At 44.9% G+C, this 20,887-nt stretch overlaps 1 protein-coding gene and 2 long non-coding RNA genes across 4 annotated transcripts; 2 read left to right on the forward strand and 1 right to left on the reverse strand.

The window, feature by feature from the left end:
- Positions 1–1,446: 1,446 nt before the first annotated feature.
- On the forward strand, positions 1,447–2,187 carry LOC125547698. Its single transcript, XR_007300730.1, has 3 exons — positions 1,447–1,463; positions 1,631–1,720; positions 1,882–2,187. It is a non-coding gene; the product is annotated as an uncharacterized LOC125547698 (long non-coding RNA).
- A 1,788-nt stretch (positions 2,188–3,975) lies between these two features.
- LOC125547699 lies at positions 3,976–4,716 on the forward strand. Its single transcript, XR_007300731.1, has 3 exons — positions 3,976–3,992; positions 4,160–4,249; positions 4,411–4,716. It is a non-coding gene; the product is annotated as an uncharacterized LOC125547699 (long non-coding RNA).
- Positions 4,717–14,041: 9,325 nt separating this feature from the next.
- Positions 14,042–17,301, reverse strand: LOC125542436 (anthranilate synthase beta subunit 1, chloroplastic-like). Of its 2 annotated transcripts, none has more exons than XM_048705481.1 (8): positions 16,890–17,301; positions 16,654–16,799; positions 15,514–15,584; positions 15,361–15,398; positions 15,177–15,287; positions 15,003–15,102; positions 14,468–14,603; positions 14,042–14,394 (listed from the first exon to the last, which is right to left on the reverse strand). In XM_048705481.1, exons 1-8 carry the CDS (start codon positions 16,999–17,001, stop codon positions 14,284–14,286), a joined length of 825 nt encoding a protein of 274 aa, XP_048561438.1. In that variant the 5' UTR covers positions 17,002–17,301; the 3' UTR covers positions 14,042–14,283. The 2 variants fall into 2 exon arrangements, with proteins under 2 accessions (XP_048561438.1, XP_048561437.1); XM_048705480.1 differs by having other exon boundaries at positions 16,654–16,817; positions 16,872–17,301.
- Between the last annotated feature and the right edge of the window lie 3,586 nt (positions 17,302–20,887).

Raw genomic sequence — 20,887 nt, forward strand, 5'->3', positions numbered from 1 at the left:
ACCGGAGTACCGGGAGGTTACCGGAACCCCCGGGACTTAATGGGCCTTGTTGGGCCTAGGTGGAAGAGAGGAGAGGCGGCTAGGGCTGGGCCGCATGCTCCTCCCTCCAGTCCGAATAGGACAAGGAGAGGGGGCGGCGCCCCCCTTCCTTCTTCTCCTCCACTCCTTCCCCCCTCCCAAGTCCTAATCCAACTAGGAAAGGGGGGGGTCCTACTCCCGGTGGGAGTAGGACTCCTTCTGGCGCGCCTCCTCCCTGGCCGGCCGCACCCCCCTTGCTCCTTTATATACGGGGGCAGGGGGCACCCCATAGACACAACAATTGATCGTTTGATCTTTTAGCCGTGTGCGGTGCCCCCCTCCATCATAGTCCACCTCGATATTACTGTAGCGGTGCTTAGGCGAAGCCCTGCGTTGGTAGAACATCAACATCGTCACCACGCCGTCGTGCTGACAAAGCTCTCCCTCAACACTCGGCTTGATCGGAGTTCGAGGGACGTCATCGGGCTGAACGTGTGCTGAACTCGGAGGTGCCGTACGTTCGGTACTTGACTGGTCGGATCGTGAACACGTACGACTACATCAACCGCTTTGTGCTAACGCTTCCACTTTCGGTCTACGAGGGTACGTGGACAACACTCTCCCCTCTCGTTGCTATGCATCACCATAATCTTGCGTGTGCGTAGGAATTTTTTTGAAATTACTACGTTCCTCATCATCATGTGTGTGCCATGGCAAGCACACGCGATCTTCACTTCGTTTCTGTCTGAAGAAAAAGAAAATCTCATTCTGCCTATATTCTTCATTTGTACAAGATAATTTTTCATTTTATAGGAAATGAGATTTCATTTTACTAATTACAGGGAAATAACTCATGCGATACATCCCGCCTCGTGCGCCTCTGAGCATTTTTCAGCATGCGAGGAAAGTGAACATGGCCAAAATGTTTATTTCAAATGGACAATGTGGATTGTGGAGTAAGATTGCTTATCACGTGCTACTGACTAGATATCGAACATGTCGATGTTGAGTTGGATTGTCCCTAGGACCCAGGTGATTAACAACATCAAGGATGACTCTGGTGGTGGGCCAACCCATGTAGATTTCACATTTTATTTCCCTTGGTTGAATTAAAAACAAAAAATCACAAAAGGCGAAGAAATACGTGAATTCAAAAAAGTTCATGGATTTTGAAAAAAGATCATGAATTTGAAAAAAAGTTAACACGGAAACCATCATTGGGTGTCGTTTACACAGCCGCTGACACAGAACTCACTCAAGGCAGGGCACCGTCGACACGGAACCCGTTCAAGAAAGGACATTGTCTATTCCACGACGGAACTCGCACAAGGCCTCAACTATTCTAATATGTTATTTCAGATCTAAATTATATAGAAGACAACACTGGAGGCGCGGATGTCACCGTTGGCATTCTTGCAAAGATGGCCAAAGTGACTCTTCTGCAGGTTACAGAACAATCATAAACTTTGATTGCTCCAAATTTTAGGGTCTCCCTAGCCCATGCCTCAGCTGCAACACAAACTTTCTAATGCAACACATTTCTTATGTGCTTAGTTTGCTGCATTACATCATTCATTCACAGCAACACTAATGCTCAAATGGCGATTTTCAGATGGACGTGAAACTACCAATGGACACATTTGAGACTGTGATGGACCTTGCAAGTGAAGGGTGCAAAGCGATCGCAACCTACATCCGAGAGGTTAAGAACCGTTCCTTGTTCTCGGCCGCCCTTGCTCAATTACATCTCCAGACTTGTCGTCCTACCGTTAGACACACTGAAACCTTATTGTTGTGTACAACATTGATTTCCCATTGTATGGAACCTGAATGCCGATTGGTTATGCTGTGATGCTGAAGCAGGTGCTATTGGAGAACACGAAGCAGCTGGAGTGTCAGCGAGGCTAGTTAAACCTAGCAGGTGGAGGCCATTGAACGAGAGCGTGTAGCACTTGAAGGCGGATCTTTTATGTAACATAGATTGATGGCTTATCTGCCTAGCACAGACACTGAACCTGTCAAAGATAGCTGGACCATCATTTCCCCTCCTAACGTAAATGTTGTGGCGCACAGGAGATGACATCTTGATTATGTGAAACTTTGATGTTGAACTTGGTATCCATGTTGTACTTTTGAAAATGTTTTAACATGGTGCAAATTTAACTTAAATAGCAGACGGAGTATAGTACAAACATACCCAGCTTGACATGCTGTGAAAGCATTTCTACTTCTTTTATGATGGATGATGAAAATTTTGTTTGACTGAAAAACTCTTATAGAAGAAAGCATATGTATGCTGCTATCATTCTGCCTGCATCATCACCAAATGGCAACGCAGCTCCATCACACCATTTTGCTGGCTGTAGTCAAATACTCCCTCCATTTTTTATTTACTCCCCATATTAGCTTTGATTGAAGTCAAACTTTATAAGGTTTGTAGAAAACAATATGAATATTTACAATAACAAATTTGTATGATGTGAAAATATATGCAATGATGAATCCGATGGTATTGATTTGGTAGTTAATATACTATTTTTTCTACAAACTTGTTGAAAGTATACAAAGTTTGACTTTAGACAAACCTAATATACGGAGTAAATAAAAACAGAGAGAGTATTATTCTTTCTTGAAGACACAAAATGAGCTATAATAAATACATCAGTTTCGTTCACAACAATGGAGCCAAAGTTACAACATGACACACGTCTACATAATTTATATCAATAGGGTTTGAATCAAGAGAGGAACAATATACTGAACTGATGATATGGACACAAAGGGAACAGTAAGCACACTATTAAATCGGCACGCAGGCCGCCGAGTTAGTGTTGGGTAAGCACACTATTACCGACAGGAAACACTGACATGGTAGCATTGTTCTCCTGGCCCGTGGCGTCCACGCTAGTGTGTCGCGTGAACTCCTCAAGCGTCATGTGTGTGCCATGGCAAGCACGCACGATCATCACTTCGTTTCTGTCCGAAGAAAAAGAAAATCTTATTCTACCTATATTCTTCATCTGCACAAGATAATTTTTCATTTTATAGGAAATGAGGTTTCATTTTAGTAATTATAGGGAAACAACTCATGCGATACGCCCCGCCTCGTGCGCCTCTGAGCATTTTTCAGCATGCGAGGAAAGTGAACATGGCCAAAATGTTTATTTCAAATGGACAATGTGGATTGTGGAGTAAGATTGCTTATCGCTTGCTACTGACTGGATATCGAACATGTCGATGTTGAGTCGGATTGTCCCCAGGACCCAGGTGATTAACAACATCAAGGATGACTCTGGTGGTGGGCCGGCCCATGTAGATTTCGCATTATTTCCCCTGGTTGAATTAAAAAAACAAAAAATCACAAAAGGCGAAGAAATACGTGAATTCAAAAAAGTTCGTGGATTTTGAAAAAAGATCATGAATTTGAAAAACAGTTGACACGGAAACCATCATTGGGGTGTCGTTTACACAGCCGCCGACACGGAGCTCACTCAAGGCAGGGCGCTGTCGACACGGAACCCGTTCAAGAAAGGACATTGTCTATTCCACGACGGAACTCGCCCAAGGCGAGATATCGTCTACACTAGCGCCGACACGAAGCTCACGCTAGGCAGGGCGTCGTCTACACCATCGCTGACATAGAGCCTATCCAAGGCGGGGTGACGTCTAGGTTGTCGCCGACATGATCCATCGTTTGGGTGTCATTTACATCCGCTCTCCTCTTCACTTCACCACCACAACACCATCGGCTACACTAAGCATACCGAGAAGAAGAGATCCGAGTGTACCAGCTTAATTGGAGATGGTATGCAACATCAACCCATGGAAGCAAATAATCAAGAGCCAAAGTTACAAAGAGGCCTCAACTATTCTAATATGTTATTTCAGATCTAAATTATATAGAAGACAACACTGGAGGCGCGGATGTCACCGTTGGCATTCTTGCAAAGATGGACAAAGTGACTCTTCTGCAGGTTACAGAACGATCATAAACTTTGATTGCTCCAAATTTCAGGGTCTCCCTAGCCCATGCCTCAGCTGCAACACAAACTTTCTAATGCAACACATTTCTTATGTGCTTAGTTTGCTGCATTACATCATTCATTCACAGCAACACTAATGCTCAAATGGCGATTTTCAGATGGACGTGAAACTACCAATGGACACATTTGAGACTGTGATGGACCTTGCAAGTGAAGGGTGCAAAGCGATCGCAACCTACATCCGAGAGGTTAAGAACCGTTCCTTGTTCTCGGCCGCCCTTGCTCAATTACATCTCCAGACTTGTTGTCCTACCGTTGGACACACTGAAACCTTATTGTTGTGTACAACATTGATTTCCCATTGTATGGAACCTGAATGTCGATTGGTTGTGCTGTGATGCTGAAGCAGGTGCTATTGGAGAACACGAAGCAGCTGGAGTGTCAGCGAGGCTAGTTAAACCTAGCAGGTGGAGGCCATTGAACGAGAGCGTGTAGCACTTGAAGGCGGATCTTTTGTGTAACATAGATTGATGGCTTATCTGCCTAGCACAGACACTGAACCTGTCAAAGATAGCTGGACCATCATTTCCCCTCCTAACGTAAATGTTGTGGCGCACAGGAGATGACATCTTGATTATGTGAAACTTTGATGTTGAACTTGGTATCCATGTTGTACTTTTGAAAATGTTTTAACATGGTGCAAATTTAACTTAAATAGCAGACGGAGTATAGTACATACATACCCAGCTTGACATGTTGTGAAAGCATTTCTACTTCTTTTATGATGGATGATGAAAAAAAAATTTGACTGAAAAACTCTTATAGAAGAAAGCATATGTATGCTGCTATCATTCTGCCTGCATCATCACCAAATGGCAACGCAGCTCCATCACACCATTTTGCTGGCTGCAGTCAAATACTCCCTCCGTTTTTTATTTACTCCCCATATTAGCTTTGATTGAAGTCAAACTTTATAAGGTTTGTAGAAAACAATATGAATATTTACAATAACAAATTTGTATGATGTGAAAATATATGCAATGATGAATCCGATGGTATTGATTTGGTAGTTAATATACTATTTTTCTACAAACTTGTTGAAAGTATACAAAGTTTGACTTTAGACAAACCTAATATACGGAGTAAATAAAAACAGAGAGAGTATTATTCTTTCTTGAAGACACAAAAGGAGCTATAATAAATACATCAGTTTCGTTCACAACAATGGAGCCAAAGTTACAACATGACACACGTCTACATAATTTATATCAATAGGGTTTGAATCAACAGAGGAACAATATACTGAACTGATGATATGGACACAAAGGGAACAGCAAGCACACTATTAAACCGGCACGCAGGCCGCCAAGTTAGTGTTGGGTAAGCACACTATTACCGACAGGAAACGATGACATGGTAGCATTGTTCTCCTGGCCCGTGGCATCCACGCTAGTGTGTCGCGTGAACTCCTCAGGCGTCATGTGTGTGCCATGGCAAGCACGCACGATCATCACTTCGTTTCTGTCCGAAGAAAAAGAAAATCTTATTCTACCTATATTCTTCATCTGCACAACATATTATTTTTTATTTTATAGGAAATGAGGTTACATTTTACTAATTATAGGTAAACAACTCATGCGATACGCCCCGCCTCGTGCGCCTCTGAGCATTTTTCAGCATGCAATGAAAGTGAACATGGCCAAAATGTTTATTTCAAATGGACAATGTGGATTGCGGAGTATGATTGCTTATCGCGTGCTACTGACTGGATATTGAACATGTCGATGTTGAGTCGGATTGTCCCCAGGACCCAGGTGATTAACAATATGAAGGATGACTCTGGTGGTGGGCCGGCCCATGTAGATTTCACATTTTATTTCCCCTGGTTGAATTAAAAAAAACAAAAAATCACAAAAGGCGAAGAAATACGTGAATTCAAAAAAGTTCATGGATTTTGAAAAAAGATCATGAATTTGGAAAAAAGTTGACACGGAAACCATCATTGGGTGTCGTTTACACAGCCGCCGACACGGAGCTCACTCAAGGCAGGGCGCTGTCGACACGGAACCCGTTCAAGAAAGGACATTGTCTATTCCACGACGGAACTCGCCCAAGGCGAGATATCGTCTACACTAGCGCCGACACGAAGCTCACGCTAGGCAGGGCGTCGTCTACACCATCGCTGACATAGAGCCTATCCAAGGCGGGGTGACGTCTAGGTTGTCGCCGACATGATCCATCGTTTGGGTGTCATTTCCATCCGCTCTCCTCTTCACTTCACCACCACAACACCATCGGCTACACTAAGCATACTGAGAAGAATAGATCCAATTGTACCAGCTTAATTGGAGATGGTATGCAACTTCAACCCATGGACGCGAATAATCAAGAGCCAAAGTGACAAAGAGGCCTCAACCATTCTAGTATGTTATTTCAGATCTGAATTATATAGAAGAAAACGCTGGAGGCGCGGATGTCACCATTGGCATTCTTGCAAAGATGGCCAAAGTGACTCTTCTGCAGGTTACAGAACGATCATAAACTTTGATTGCTCCAAATTTCAGGGTCTCCCTAGCCCACGCCTCATCTGCAACACAAACTTTCTGATGCAACACATTTCTTATGTGCTTAGTTTGCTGCATGACATCATTCATTCACAGCAACACTAATGCTCGAATGGCGATTTTCAGATGGACGCGAAACTACCAATGGACACATTTGAGACTATGATGGACCTTGCAAGTGAAGGGTGCAAAGCGATCGCAACCTACATCCGAGAGGTTAAGAACCGTTCCTTGTTCTCGGCCGCCCTTGCTCAATTACATCTCCAGACTTGTCGTCCTACCATTGGACGCACTGAAACCTTATTGTTGTGTACAGCATTGATTTCCCATTGTATGGAACCTGAATGCCGATTGGTTGTGCTGTGATGCTGAAGCAGGTGCTATTGGAGAACACGAAGCAGCTGGAGTGTCAGCGAGGCTAGTTAAACCTAGCAGGTGGAGGCCATTGAACGAGAGCGTGTAGCACTTGAAGGCGGATCTTTTGTGTAACATAGATTGATGGCTTATCTGCCTAGCACAGACACTGAACCTGTCAAAGATAGCTGGACCATCATTTCCCCTCCTAACGTAAATGTTGTGGTGCACAGGAGATGACATCTTGATTATGTGAAACTTTGATGTTGAACTTGGTATCCATGTTGTACTTTTGAAAATGTTTTAACATGGTGCAAATTTAACTTAAATAGCAGACGGAGTATGGTACATACAGCCCCAGGTTGACATGTTGTGAAAGCATTTCTACTTCTTTTATGATGGATGATGAAAATTTTGTTTGACTGAAAAACTCTTATAGAAGAAAGCATATGTATGCTGCTATCATTCTGCCTGCATAATCACCAAATGGCAACGCAGCTCCATCACACCATTTTGCTGGCTATAGTCAAATACTCCCTCCGTTTTTTATTTACTCCCCATATTGGCTTTGATTGAAGTCAAATTTTATAAGGTTTGTAGAAAAAAATATGAATATTTACAATAACAAATTTGTATGATGTGAAAATATATGCAATGATGAATTTGATGGTATTGATTTGGTAGTTAATATAGTATTTTTCTACAAACTTGTTGAAAGTATACAAAGTTTGACTTTAGACAAACCTAATATACAAAGTAAATAAAAGCAGAAAGAGTATTATTCTGCCTTGAAGACACAAAAGGAGCTATAATAAATATATTAGTTTCGTTCACAACAATGGAGCCAAAGTTACAACATGACACACGTCTACATAATGTATATCAATATGGTTTGAATCAACAGAGCAACAATATACTGAACTGATGATATGGACACACAAAGGGAGCAACAAGCACACTATTAAACAGGCACTCAGGCCGCCGAGTTAGTTTTGGGCAAGCACACTATTACCGACAGGAAACACTGACATGGTAGCATTGTTCTCCTGGCCCGTGGCGTCCACGCTAGTGTGTCGCGTGAACTCCTCAGGCGTCATGTGTGTGCCATGGCAAGCACACACGAATCTTCACTTCGTTTCTGTCTGAAGAAAAATAAAATCTCATTCTACCTATATTCTTCATTTGCACAAGATAATTTTTCATTTTATAGGAAATGAGGTTTCATTTTAGTAATTATAGGGAAACAACTCATGCGATACGCCCCGCCTCGTGCGCCTCTGAGCATTTTTCAGCATGCGAGGAAAGTGAACATGGCCAAAATGTTTATTTCAAATGGACAATGTGGATTGTGGAGTAAGATTGCTTATCGCGTGCTACTGACTGGATATCGAACATGTCGATGTTGAGTCGGATTGTCCCCAGGACCCAGGTGATTAACAACATCAAGGATGACTCTGGTGGTGGGCCGGCCCATGTAGATTTCACATTATTTCCCCTGGTTGAATTAAAAAAACAAAAAATCACAAAAGGCGAAGAAATACGTGAATTCAAAAAAGTTCGTGGATTTTGAAAAAAGATCATGAATTTGAAAAACAGTTGACACGGAAACCATCATTGAGTGTCGTTTACACAGCCGCCGACACAGAGCTCACTCAAGGCAGGGCGCCGTCGACACGGAACCCGTTCAAGAAAGGACGTTGTCTATTCCACGACGGAACTCGCCCAAGGCGAGATATCGTCTACACTAGCGCCGACACGAAGCTCACGCTAGGCAGGGCGTCGTCTACACCATCGCTGACATAGAGCCTATCCAAGGCGGGGTGACGTCTAGGTTGTCGCTGACATGATCCATCGTTTGGGTGTCATTTACATCCGCTCTCCTCTTCACTTCACCACCACAACACCATCGGCTACACTAAGCATACTGAGAAGAAGAGATCCGAGTGTACCGGCTTAATTGGAGATGGTATGCAACTTCAACCCATGGGCGCGAATAATCAAGAGCCTTTCAAGTCCCAGTGAACCAGAACACACGGTTGCCCAACTCACATCGACCATGGCCATGGTGCTTATTAATTTGTTAAGGGACCGTGCTTTATTTCTCCAAAATACAAGTTTCCCTGTATTTTATCTGGGCACTTAAGTACACTAAAACGCCTACATTATTTTATTTTGTGTTCGTGTCAAACACTAGTATTTGCATTGTTCGATTTCATGTACTCCCTTTGTTCATAAATATAAGGTGTTCTAACTTTTTCTAAACTGGATATATCTAGATACGTTTCAGTGTGTTGGTTCACTCATTTCAGTCTACATGTAGTTCCTTGCTCAAATAGCCAAAACATGTTATATTTGTAAATGAAGGGAGTAAGAATTAGCCATGACGAGGTTTCTCTTTTGGACCAAAAGACGGACCATGAGTATTGTCAGCCTGCATGCACCTCCGTTCTGTAACACTGCCTCGTCGTCCACTTTGCGGCTAAGGGCATCTCCAGCCGTTGGCCCTTCAGGAGGGGCAAAAAATCGCCCCTGGACGCACCGGCGCTAAATCGCGCACATGTCCTCCAGTCGCGGCTCCCCACGGGTTTTTAAAATGTTTAAATTTGGCGCAAACACAACGCAAATACGGACGAGTTCGTTCAAATTTAAACATATTTTACAAAAAAAAGAAAAAAACTACCGCGGGCTACCCCGCCGTCTCCCTCGCCGCCCGCCCACGCGGTTCTACATGCCGAGGAGGCTGTAGAACCGCGTGTAGTCACCGCCGCCGTCGTCGTCGTCGCCCCGCCTACGCCTTCGCCGTCCCTGCTGCATCCCTCCCCCGGTTGGCGCGACGGGTTGGACGGTCCGGGGGCGTCGTCGTCGTCGCAATCGAGGACGACGACACCGTCCTCGTCCTCGCGTCCACGTTTGCGGGCGGCGATCTCCTCCAGGGCCCGGCGCTGCCGGATCATCTCCTTGCGCAGGTAGTCGTCGCGCGGCCACCGCATGGCGTCCTCGTCGGAGAAGCCGCGCCGGGCTATCTCCTCGTACTCCGGGGGGAGGCTGGACTCCACCTTGGGCTCGACGAGGGCGCCGGAGCTGCGGGTACGCGCGCTGACAGGCGTGTCCTGTGGCTCCGGCTTGACGGGGCGGAGGTGGAGGCAGGGAGAGCCGCCGGACGAGGAGGAGGACACCCCGGTCTCCATGCGCCTCGGCGTCCAGGAGCTTCCCCGGCGGCGTGAGAAGGACGGGGGAGCGGGGTACTCGAGGCGCGGCGTGTTGCCACCCTCGATGTACTCGAGGACGGACTCCAACGTGCGCCCGGGCACGTCCCACCACCGACACCGCCGGCGGCGTTGAACCTGCCGGAGGGCACGACGCCATTGGTGGCCTCGAGCTGCTCGTCGTGCCGGCGGCGGAAGTACGGCTCCCGGATTGGGCTGTCGGGGACGTACCGGGGCCCCTCCCTCGCCGCACGCGGCAGGGACGAGCGGATGCGTGCGATCTCCGCACGCCGCACCGCGCCGGTGGGTACCGGGGGCACTGGCACGGCGGCGGCGCTGATCCTCCACGCCCTGGCACCCGCATGTCCGGCGGGACCGGGTACTCGGCCTCGAAAAGGAGGCGAGCCTCGTCCTCGTGCAGATAACGGCGCCCGAATCCGTTCGCCGCCGCGCCGTCGCCTGGGAAACGCTCGGCCATGCTTTCTCAACTGGTGACGGCGAGAGGAGGAAAGGGGGAGAAATGAGCTCGTCGTCGGTGGATGATCGGGGTGAGTCTCTCCGGCGCGCTTGCAGTCGGCTTTTATAGGCGGAGACGCCGCGCGGTAGGCTTGGCCGGTGCGTTACGCGTGGCGTGATTGCATGGCGGCCGAGGGACGCGTCACCCAGCCTTCACTGCGCCGCCCGTGAGGCATCAATGGAGGCTGACCGGCGCGGCAGCGCGCGGCAGCTTTGGCATTGATTCGCCGCGGGAAACGAGGCGATGAGGACGACGAAGGGGCGAGAAGAGAGTAGAGTCGTCGACGCGGCGGGCCCGCGGCTCTTCGCGCCAAAACCGATTCGCCCGGCGCCCACGAGCGACCCCCAGCGCGCCGGGTTCGGGTTGGGTCCGCCGGCGCCAATTTCGGTCCGAGCCGGCGAAAACTGGGCTCTTGGGGGCGCGACTGGGCCGATTTTTTGGCGCCGGCGGACGAAAAAACGCCTGGGGGACCTTCTTGAGAGCGCGGCTGGAGATGCCCTAAGCTCCTGCAACAGGCTGCACTTGACGTCGGACCGCTTGCTCTCTCTCTCTTCTCTGTTGGGAGGCCAGGAGCTATCTGCTCCGAGTCTCTATTCTAGTCTCTAGAGGAGTACTCCTCCTCCTCCTCCTCCTCCTCCTACTACTACTACTACTACTACTACTACTATTACTACTACTACTACTACTACTACTCCCTCCGGTCCTTTTTACTTTGCATATAAGGATTATCTCAAGTCAAACTTCGTAAAGTTTGACCATATTTATATGAAAAAATATTAACATCTATAATGTTAAATTTATACAATATGAAAAGTAAAGTCATGATGCATCTAATGTTGTTGATTTCACATTCTAAATATTTATATTTTTTTTATAAACTTGGTCAAAGTTTACGAGGTTTGACTTCAGACAAATTTTATATGCGAACTAAAAAGGACCGAAGGGAGTACTATCTTTCCCTAATATATATTATATATATTATTTATTAATTTAATAATAAAGCACGGATTGACTCTGTGGGTTCATCGTCACAATACGCTTTTTCCTGTGATTTTACGCTTTCAGTTTAAATTTAAAACATATTTGAGGTGGTACTAAATTTTGTGCGTCAAGGTGTTTTTACAAAAAGATCCATGTGGTTTTTATTATGAATTAACCCGCAGTCATTTTTTCATCCGTTCCACCCGTCACGGGAAAATCCCCGCATGTATGAACCCACCTCGCTCATCGAGAGCGAGTTCTACCGATTTATATAGGTTTCTATGTAATCTGCAACATCAAGCAAAGCTGTACGGGAATCAGCAAACAACAGCGATCTAAGATAAGAGATAGAGATTTGGGGATCGGGGTACGTATGGTTCGATCGGTGTTGGCCTATGCTTCCGGCCTTACTGGGCTGGTCAGGTGGGCCTATGCTGCCGGCCTTGCTGGGCTGCGCGAGCTCCCTCTACTAGAAAATAAATAGAGAGGAAATCTTACAAGGGAAATATTTTCTGGACTTAGAAAAAAAATTAGTTTTTTTGGAATTGGTTTGAGGATTTTTTGAAAGATGAAAATTTGGACAAGTTTGAATAAAATTCAAACACGTTTGAATTTAGAAAACTCTTTAGAAATGGGATGGATTTTTGGACAAGTTTGAGTAAAATTAAAAAAAAGATGAATTTAGAAAACCCTTTAGATGGAATCCAAATGGGCTGGAAGATCAACATAAAACCACAGAATTTGCACACCAAATAATGCATACAGTATCTACGTTTAATAATCGTCGACCTTTTATAATTCTCGACTGACGGAAGAAAAAATGACGGATGGACAAGAAACCAAAGATACCCCTATCGAATAAAAATGGACTAAAACACCATTAAACAAGGAAGTCCCATGAAAAGAGACCTGTCAGGTTGGAGGAGCAGAATAATTAGGCCTTAGCTCCAAACAGACTGGACAATGAAGCACATTTGTACTTCATTTTCATTAGATACGAGATTCTGTTAAAAATAAGGGGACGCGTCTAATAAAGGGTCGCGTGTATTCATATAAAAAAGGGGTCACCTGTATTAATACCACTTCACCGATTTACATAAAATGAATACCAATTTATATATGTCAGCAAGTACACAATGGACAAGCCTTCTTGGAAGTTGAACAAAACATAAGAGGTGCTGGTACCATTTCTAATCTAAGAAAGGAACAAATAAGGACATGTGTGGCAAGCAATAAAAGAGAGGGCATGCAAGGAAAGAAATAAAAGAGATTCCCAAATAAAGATCCGATAAATATGGGGATTTGCTGGGCTATATAAAAGAAATATAAGAAAGGATGCATGGCAAGAAATCCGAGGAGATCCGATAAGTATATATGGGTTATGTGCGCCATAGGAGAAATGATGTTTCGTCATGCATTAAAAACAACAAATACTGTTTATGTATTAAAAATACTCTCCATGTATTTTCTTTGATAAATATGTACATGAAAGTATATTCAAGAGTTGCCACAAAAAAATTTGCAGACGCCAACATAAATTTTTCACACAGGTTATAAATAACAAGTCAAGTGACCCGTTAGCAGAGGGGTGGGAATTATAAGACAGACAATGTTGACAAACAAAACTGGATGAGCACAGAGGAGACATGACAAGTTCCGGAGCGATATTTCACGTCGGAGTGAAGCAGGACGAGTTCGGGACCACAACTTGAGGATGAGCTTGAGGCCATGGATCGGAGCTCACAATAGGAATGTTGTTGAACATGCCATAAGTTGGTGATGCTTGAACCGGAAACCGCCCATGATGCATGCATGTCTCCGTATAGTGTGCTAATGTATCATCGTATGTTCTTGTCGTTTTCCTTTACCCACAATAACACATTATTCTGCGCATGTCATAAATAAATGAATTATCGCCAGCCTGTTATGTGCTTTTTAAAGCTACATGCAAGGCGTGTTGAAATAGAAGAGCTGGACTTGTGGAACAGATTCCTAAAATTCTATATCACCTTTTTTAGATTAGAAGAGAATGTGATATATTTTTCTCCCGTTGCAACGCACGGGCCTTTTTGCTAGTTAATAATAATAAAAAATAATAATTTGATTGATTAATTCCGTTTCTCTATCCTTTTTCGCTGGGCCAGTTTGTTTTTGTTGGGCTTATAATAAATAAAGATGGGAGATAGATTGTGAGTCATAATAACAAAACCATCCGCCGATCGCCCGCCTTATCCGTGCTTTGGACTTTTTACTTTTGCTCGTCTTTGCCTTTTTGTGCCCTGCATCTCTCTACACAGACATGATCCCAACCGCGGGAGCTTTTGCTTTTGTTCCTCTCTTTTCTGCTCGGAGCCTTGGTGATCACGGCCTATTTAGTTGTTGTGGTTTCTCTCTCTCTCTCCTGAAACAAATTAAACATGCCCGAGGTGAGACGATGCATTTTCTTTATCTTTTTTGTACATATATCAACAGTACCATACACAAAACACATGCATGCATGTGTGGCAATTCCTTGAAGTTGAAATAGTGCTACTAAGCAAAATGAGGATACTAATCGAGACCACAAGTAAGCAGGCTTTCCCGCGGAAAATAATACGTAACAATATAACAGCATCTATCTAGTTCCCCTAAGTGCTCTACTTCTCGATTACTCTAGTTCCCTACTGAGTCCCCGAGGTCTGCTTCTCAAACTCCTCGACGTATCTCGCAAAGTTGAGGATGATTCTCTTGCCTTCAGGGGTGATGATACTCTCTGGGTGAAACTGGACCCCCTGAAAGAGTTACATCATATCTATCAGTTAGTACCATGACAGCCACGGCGTGAAGCATGGAGTCAAGAAATACCTGGATATGCTTGTACTTCTTGTGGCGGGCGGCCATGATAAGTCCATCTTCAGTCCATGCCGTGATTTCCAGTTCGTCTTGTGGGAAGCTTTCCTTCTCAATGACCAAGCTATGATATCTTGCAGCGGTAAAAGGGCTGTCCATGCAAGTGATCGAGGATCATGTCAAATCAAAAGGCTCACTTTGGACAAGTGCCAGACTGAACAAGGAAACAAACACAACTTATTCCCTAATAAAAAAGAAGCTACCCAAGACTAAAATTCTATCATCAATACTAACTGAATATGTTGAAATTTTGACTTGCATGGCACATGCTACAGAATTTCTCAAGACAAAAACAAGTGCTCTAAACAGGTAAACAGAGCCCAACAGCATTCGTAAATCCTAACTATCATAAAAAAAAAACAGAAGCAATCATGAGATGTGTGTAATTTAATGTTTGCAATACCGGTGTCGGACTGTCAGTTGACTGTTATGTAATGTAAGCTAGAACCGAAATATCCATGGGATTTACTGAAGTGTTGAGAAATCATACTTTGACAAGCCCTCAAATATGGCCTTTCCTAGAACTTCGTCATAGTGAACTGGGGAGCTTTTTCCATGCATCACACCAGAAGGAACGCGAATAATCTTCCCTGTAAGAAAAAAACATCAGCAAGACAGAAGAACAGGTCATAAAAAACCTTGTTTCCATAGATATAAATCTAACCTCCAAAAGTCTCTCCAATGCATTGCAGACCCATGCAAACTCCGAATATTGGGATGGTTGGCCTGAGTTCCAGAACAGTCTGCAATGATATACCTGAATCTTGTGGTTCGCCTAAAGAAATATGAATGCAATTGTTAAGTTCAGAAACTTAAAGCAGTTATGAGATTCAAGAAGAGAAACTTACCAGGCCCTGGAGAAATAAGTATTCCTCGTGGCTTCATCCTAGAAGAGATTTTTAAAAAGGAACATCAGCAGCAAAGTTGTAATATATATAACCCCATTAGATGGATCAGACAGAAAATAAATCGTACTTGAACATGTGCCCAGAGAACTATACCTCTTTACATCCTCTATGGTAAGTTCATCATTACGGTACACCTCAAAATGTACTCCAAGCTCCCCCATATACTGTATCAAACACTCAATTTCAGCAAGACTTGTATTCTCATAGCATGTGTTCATGCCATATTAATGTACACAAATAAACTTAACCATCTCATAAGCATGTGCTTCTGAAGATTTTTTTCCCATGGCCCATATTATTCTAACATCTAAACAAATTGTTCCTTTATATGCCCCTCATCAAAAACAATTGTTCCTTTATATGTTGTATCGCTCCTTAGTCCTTGCTACATATTTTCTTCAGCAATTGTAAGAGACAACATGCTCAAGACATGCAAACACGATTTTTTTACTATAGCAAACACATTATTTCCAGGAATGTTTTTTCACAACAAAAACTAAATACATATCACTACCACTCATGACTGTATACCTATCATGCTAACTTGGGTGACCTAATCAAGATATACACAGATAATATTTCCCAATAATATACTTTTGTGGTCCCTGTTACATATTAAAATAACCTTTAACAAGTCAATTTTGACTAATTTAGCGAACCAGTTTAAATGATACTCCCTCTGTAAAGAAATATAAGAGTGTTTAGATCACTAAAGTAGTGATCTAAACGCTCTTATATTTGTTTACGGAGGGAGTACATGCTATACCGTTGTGTAAGTTTGTTCTGGTAGAAGATTTTCTGTACCATTCTAAATGACAAATACTTGAAAAAGAAGTCACCACTTGAAGATATTCCACTGAATGCATTCTTGATTCTAATTTGGACATTCCAGACAAGGAGTGGTACACCGAAGGGGCACATTGAGAAATGGAAAAATCTTTTAATAGTTCCAAGGAACCAACTTTGTACTTGTAACTAAATTTCCCTTGCGGCATTGGTTACCAATCAGTTATCATCTGTTTTCAACAATTTGTAGGACAAGTACGTAGACATTAACAGAATGTGTAGTACATTCATGCTACTTTTCAAATGTAGAAATACATTTATGTAAGATCTTCAAACAATCACCTATAAAATCATTTGATCTTAGTGCAAAGAATACAGGCGAAACAAAAGTAAATTATAACAGAATCCATGACTTTAACCACTACCTGTGAAACCATATACATATACCTGGCACAGGTTGTAGGTAAAGCTATCGTAGTTGTCGATAACGATGATGGGCTTCTTCACCGGTGCCGGTGCGGTCGACCCGGCGGCAGCGACCACCGGCTTCATGGCCCTCCTACCATTGAGGGCCAACAAGCCTTTCTCAGGACCTGTGGGGGGGTGAGGGAGGGGATCCAATCAATGCAAGATACGGTAGACCCGCATCAAAATGGAGGCATAAAACATGGAGCGATTCGTACGGCGAGTCGCGGGAAGGCGCGCGAAACCGGCGGCGGGGGATGTCGCCCCAGAGCACAACGCAGTGCCGGTGGTTGCCGGTGAAGAGGCCACGGCGAGGTGGGAGCAGGCCATACCGGCGAGGAGGGGGAGGTGGGTTTTGTTTGTGGCAAGGAAGGGGTCAAGAACGGGGGAGAATAGTGTGAGCTGCGTGCTTGGATTCACTGGTTGGGGTCGTCGCGTCGCAGGACGACGGACGCCTCGAGACAGGGAATGGGAGGAGCACGGCGCAGGAACTTCGGGGTAGGACGGAGGTGCGACAGACGGGCAGGTAGGGAACGGTGCCGGCTAGCCTGGCGGCGAGCCGGCGAGCGGTAGTAGCGGGCGGCGCTGCGGCTAAGGTCGGAAGGAGATGGGCTGGGTTGTGTTACTCTGGCTAGGCCGAAAGCAAAGGAAATGGGCTGCTAGGCAGAGCTGTTGGGTTTTGGTTGTTCGGGCTCGGGCTTGCCCTTGCGTAAGGCCATTGGACCGGGCTCTAGTCCAGTTGGGCTGTGGGGTTATCCTGGAATACACAAACAAGCAGAAAATTTCAGATGTTGACGGAGATGAACGAGATGTTGACAGCGCCATATGAACGGGAAGAGGTGAAAAAAGCTTTGTTTCAGATGTTACCTACAAAATCACCAGGGCCGGACGGCTTCCCGGCGCACTTCTTCCAGAGACACTGGGATGTTTGTGGCGTTTCTGTCACTGATGCTATTCTTGGTATTCTTCGGGGAGAGGAAAGTGCGGAATGCATTAATGACACACTCCTGGTCCTAATCCCGAAGGTATCCAACCCAACACTTTTATCTCAATTTCGTCCCATTAGTCTTTGTAATGTATTCTACAAAATAGCATCAAAGGTGTTGGCTAATCGCTTGAAAGAGATTTTGCCTGAAATAGTTTCTGAGGAACAGTCGGCCTTTGTCCCGGGGAGGATGATCACGGACAATATTATCTCGGCTTATGAGTGCTTACATTTTATGAAGAGAAGTAGGGCGAAAAACAACAGCTACTGTGCACTCAAGTTGGACATGATGAAGGCATACGACATGGTTGAGTGGAGCTATTTGAGGGCAATGATGGAGAAACTTGGCTTTGCTGCACCTTGGATTTCTGTTGTTATGAATCTGGTGAGCTCTGTTTCTTTTTCTGTTATGTTCAACGGAACTAAATTAGAAGAGTTTAAGCCATCTCGTGGAATTCGGCAGGGAGATCCTATCTCTCCATACCTTTTCTTGTTAGCAGCGGAGGGCCTTTCGTGCCTATTGAAATCTCAAAATCAGTCATCACAGCTCAGTGGAATCAAGGTGGCCCCATCGGCTCCGTCGGTGAACCATCTTTTATTCGCGGATGACAGCCTGCTGTTTTTCAGGGCAAGTGTTAATGGAGCGGAGGAGGTATCAAACCTACTGGAAACATATTGTTTGGCATCAGGACAGAGGGTGAATAGAGAAAGATCTTCTATATTTTTCAGTAAAGGCTGTCCACAGATTGTTCGTGATGCGGTGAAGGGGCATTTGCAAGTACCAAATGAATCTTTAACTAACAAATATTTGGGTATGCCCACTGATGTATGTCATTCAAAAAAGGATACTTTCAAATATATAAGTGATCGCATCTGGGATAAAGTCAAAGGATGGATGGGTAAGATATTATCGGCAGGTGGCAAAGGTGTTTTGATTAAATCAGTTGCACAGGCGATCCCGGTATATTCTATGTCATGTTTTAGGTTGCCACGGGGACTATGCAAACATATTAACAACATTATCAGGAAATTTTGGTGGGGATGTAAGCAAGGAAAAAGAAAATCTGCATGGGTTTCTTGGGAAGTGATGACGAGACCTAAGTATTTGGGAGGGCTAGGTTTCCGAGATTTGGAACTTTTTAACCTTGCATTATTACCACGACAGGCGTGGAGGTTGTTGCAGGAGCCTACATCATTGAGTGCTAGGATTCTCAAGGCGAGCTACTATCCAGAAGGGTCTATTCTGTCGGCAGAACTTGGTTCCCGCCCCTCTCAAATTTGGCGGGCAATTCTTGACGGCAGAGAAATCTTGAAACAAGGTATCATCAAGAGGATTGGCAATGGGCAATCAACGGATATTTGGACAGATAATTGGCTACCAAAAGAATCATCACTAAGACCAATTTTATGTCGTGTGGCTGATCCTCCATCTAAAGTTCAGAGTTGTTAATTCCAGCTACAGCACAATGGAATGTGAACTACATCCGTAGTGTATTTCTGCCTGTCGATGTGGGCACTATTTTGAAAATTCCGGTGTGCACACGGAATATGGAGGATTTTTGGGCGTGGCACCCAGATAGGAAGGGTGTTTTCTCTGTTAGCTCTGCATGCAAATTCATTATCAAAACCAAAATGCAGCGGGAAGACTGGCTTGAAGGGAGAAGTGGTGCGTCGAATAACTCAAGACAGGAGGAAGATTGGACTACGCTTTGGAGGTTCTCGGTTCCATCTAAAGTAAAAATATTCCTGTGGAGACTGGCACGCCACTCACTGCCGACAACAGATGTGCTAAAGAAACGGAACATGTCTACGGTTGATGCATGCCCTTTGTGTGGGAGGGAAGACTCTTGGAGACACGCACTAATCAGTTGCACCATGGCGCGTTGTATTTGGGCCTTGTCAGATTCAGAGGTGGTGCAGCGTATGGGAGATAATCAGGAGCCGGGTGCCAAGAACTTTCTCTTCGACATGCAGGAGTCGTTGAGCCATGACCAGTTTACAACTATGGTTGTTACCCTATGGTCTATCTGGTACACCAGACGGAAAACAGTCTATGAAGCTATTTTTCAGAGCCCAAGTCAAACAAATTCATTCATTAACTCATATTTGATGGATTTGCGAGGACTGCATAAACCAGCAACAAGCAGGGTTCCTGGTGCGAGCTCGGGTCCTAGGGTGGCAGAAGTCCATAGGTGGCTGCCTCCGATGGGGGACAAAGCAAAGATCAATGTCAACGGAGCTGTAGGTCGGCATGGCCATTGTGGAGTGGCAACAGCAGTATGCAGGGATAGCACCGTGCTTTACCTGGGCTCTTCTCTTGTTGTGTATGCATATATTATTGACCCAACTCTTCTCGAAGCATTTGCGTGTAGAGAAGTTCTTGCACTTGCAGAGGGCCTGGGAATTCAGATGATGCACGTTGCTTCAGATTGTGAGGAAGTGGTGAAGGACATTAAGCAAGGGTCGGGAGGATATCATGGTGCCATCATCCAGGAAATAATTGCTAGGAAAAATGATATGATTTCATGTACTTTCACTCATGAACGTAGAGTTTTTAATTTCGAAGCGCATAATCTCGCCAAGTTTGGTTGTAATTTAGATGTAGGTCGTCATGTTTGGTTGGGGTCTCCTCATGACCAAAACATTGTACCTTTAATTATTGAACAGTAAAGAAGGCGAGATTTCTCAAAAAAAATGCAGAAAATTTCAGTGTGTCTGCAGTTCTTATTTTTGAGCGTCAGTGTGTATTCTGCAGTTAAACACTGGATCGCTCGGTGGTTCAATTCGGATCCAACCACCACCGCCACCCCATTTGGCACGACCTGCGTCGGCTGCTGCTTGCATGCATGCGCCACGCGTGGAGGTGGAGCCGGCCAATTTACCTACCCGCCAGTAGTTCTCGATGCACAAACGGATGCTGATTCAGATCTTTCTTCTTCCCAATAAGTGGCCATTATTGGCTCCCGGATGTTACTTTTGCGTTTGCAAACACCGGCGCGGTCGGCCGGACGCACGGCATGTGGTGTCCTCCTCCTCCATCGATCGTACGTGCCCTACCACCAGCATCATCACCCGCAAGTTGAATGAACTGAAACCACTTGACAAACGAAGGTTTCTCTAAAGGCGGGAGTCCATTGATGGGTTTGATTGGCCCGTCCGCCCGCTTGGGTGTCGCGCCGTGGCAACCTTTCGTGCATCACAGGGGATGGTGCACCGGGTCGGCGTCGGCGG

This window comes from Triticum urartu, chromosome 3, assembly GCF_003073215.2.
Source record: "Triticum urartu cultivar G1812 chromosome 3, Tu2.1, whole genome shotgun sequence".
NCBI classification, from domain to species: domain Eukaryota; kingdom Viridiplantae; phylum Streptophyta; class Magnoliopsida; order Poales; family Poaceae; genus Triticum; species Triticum urartu.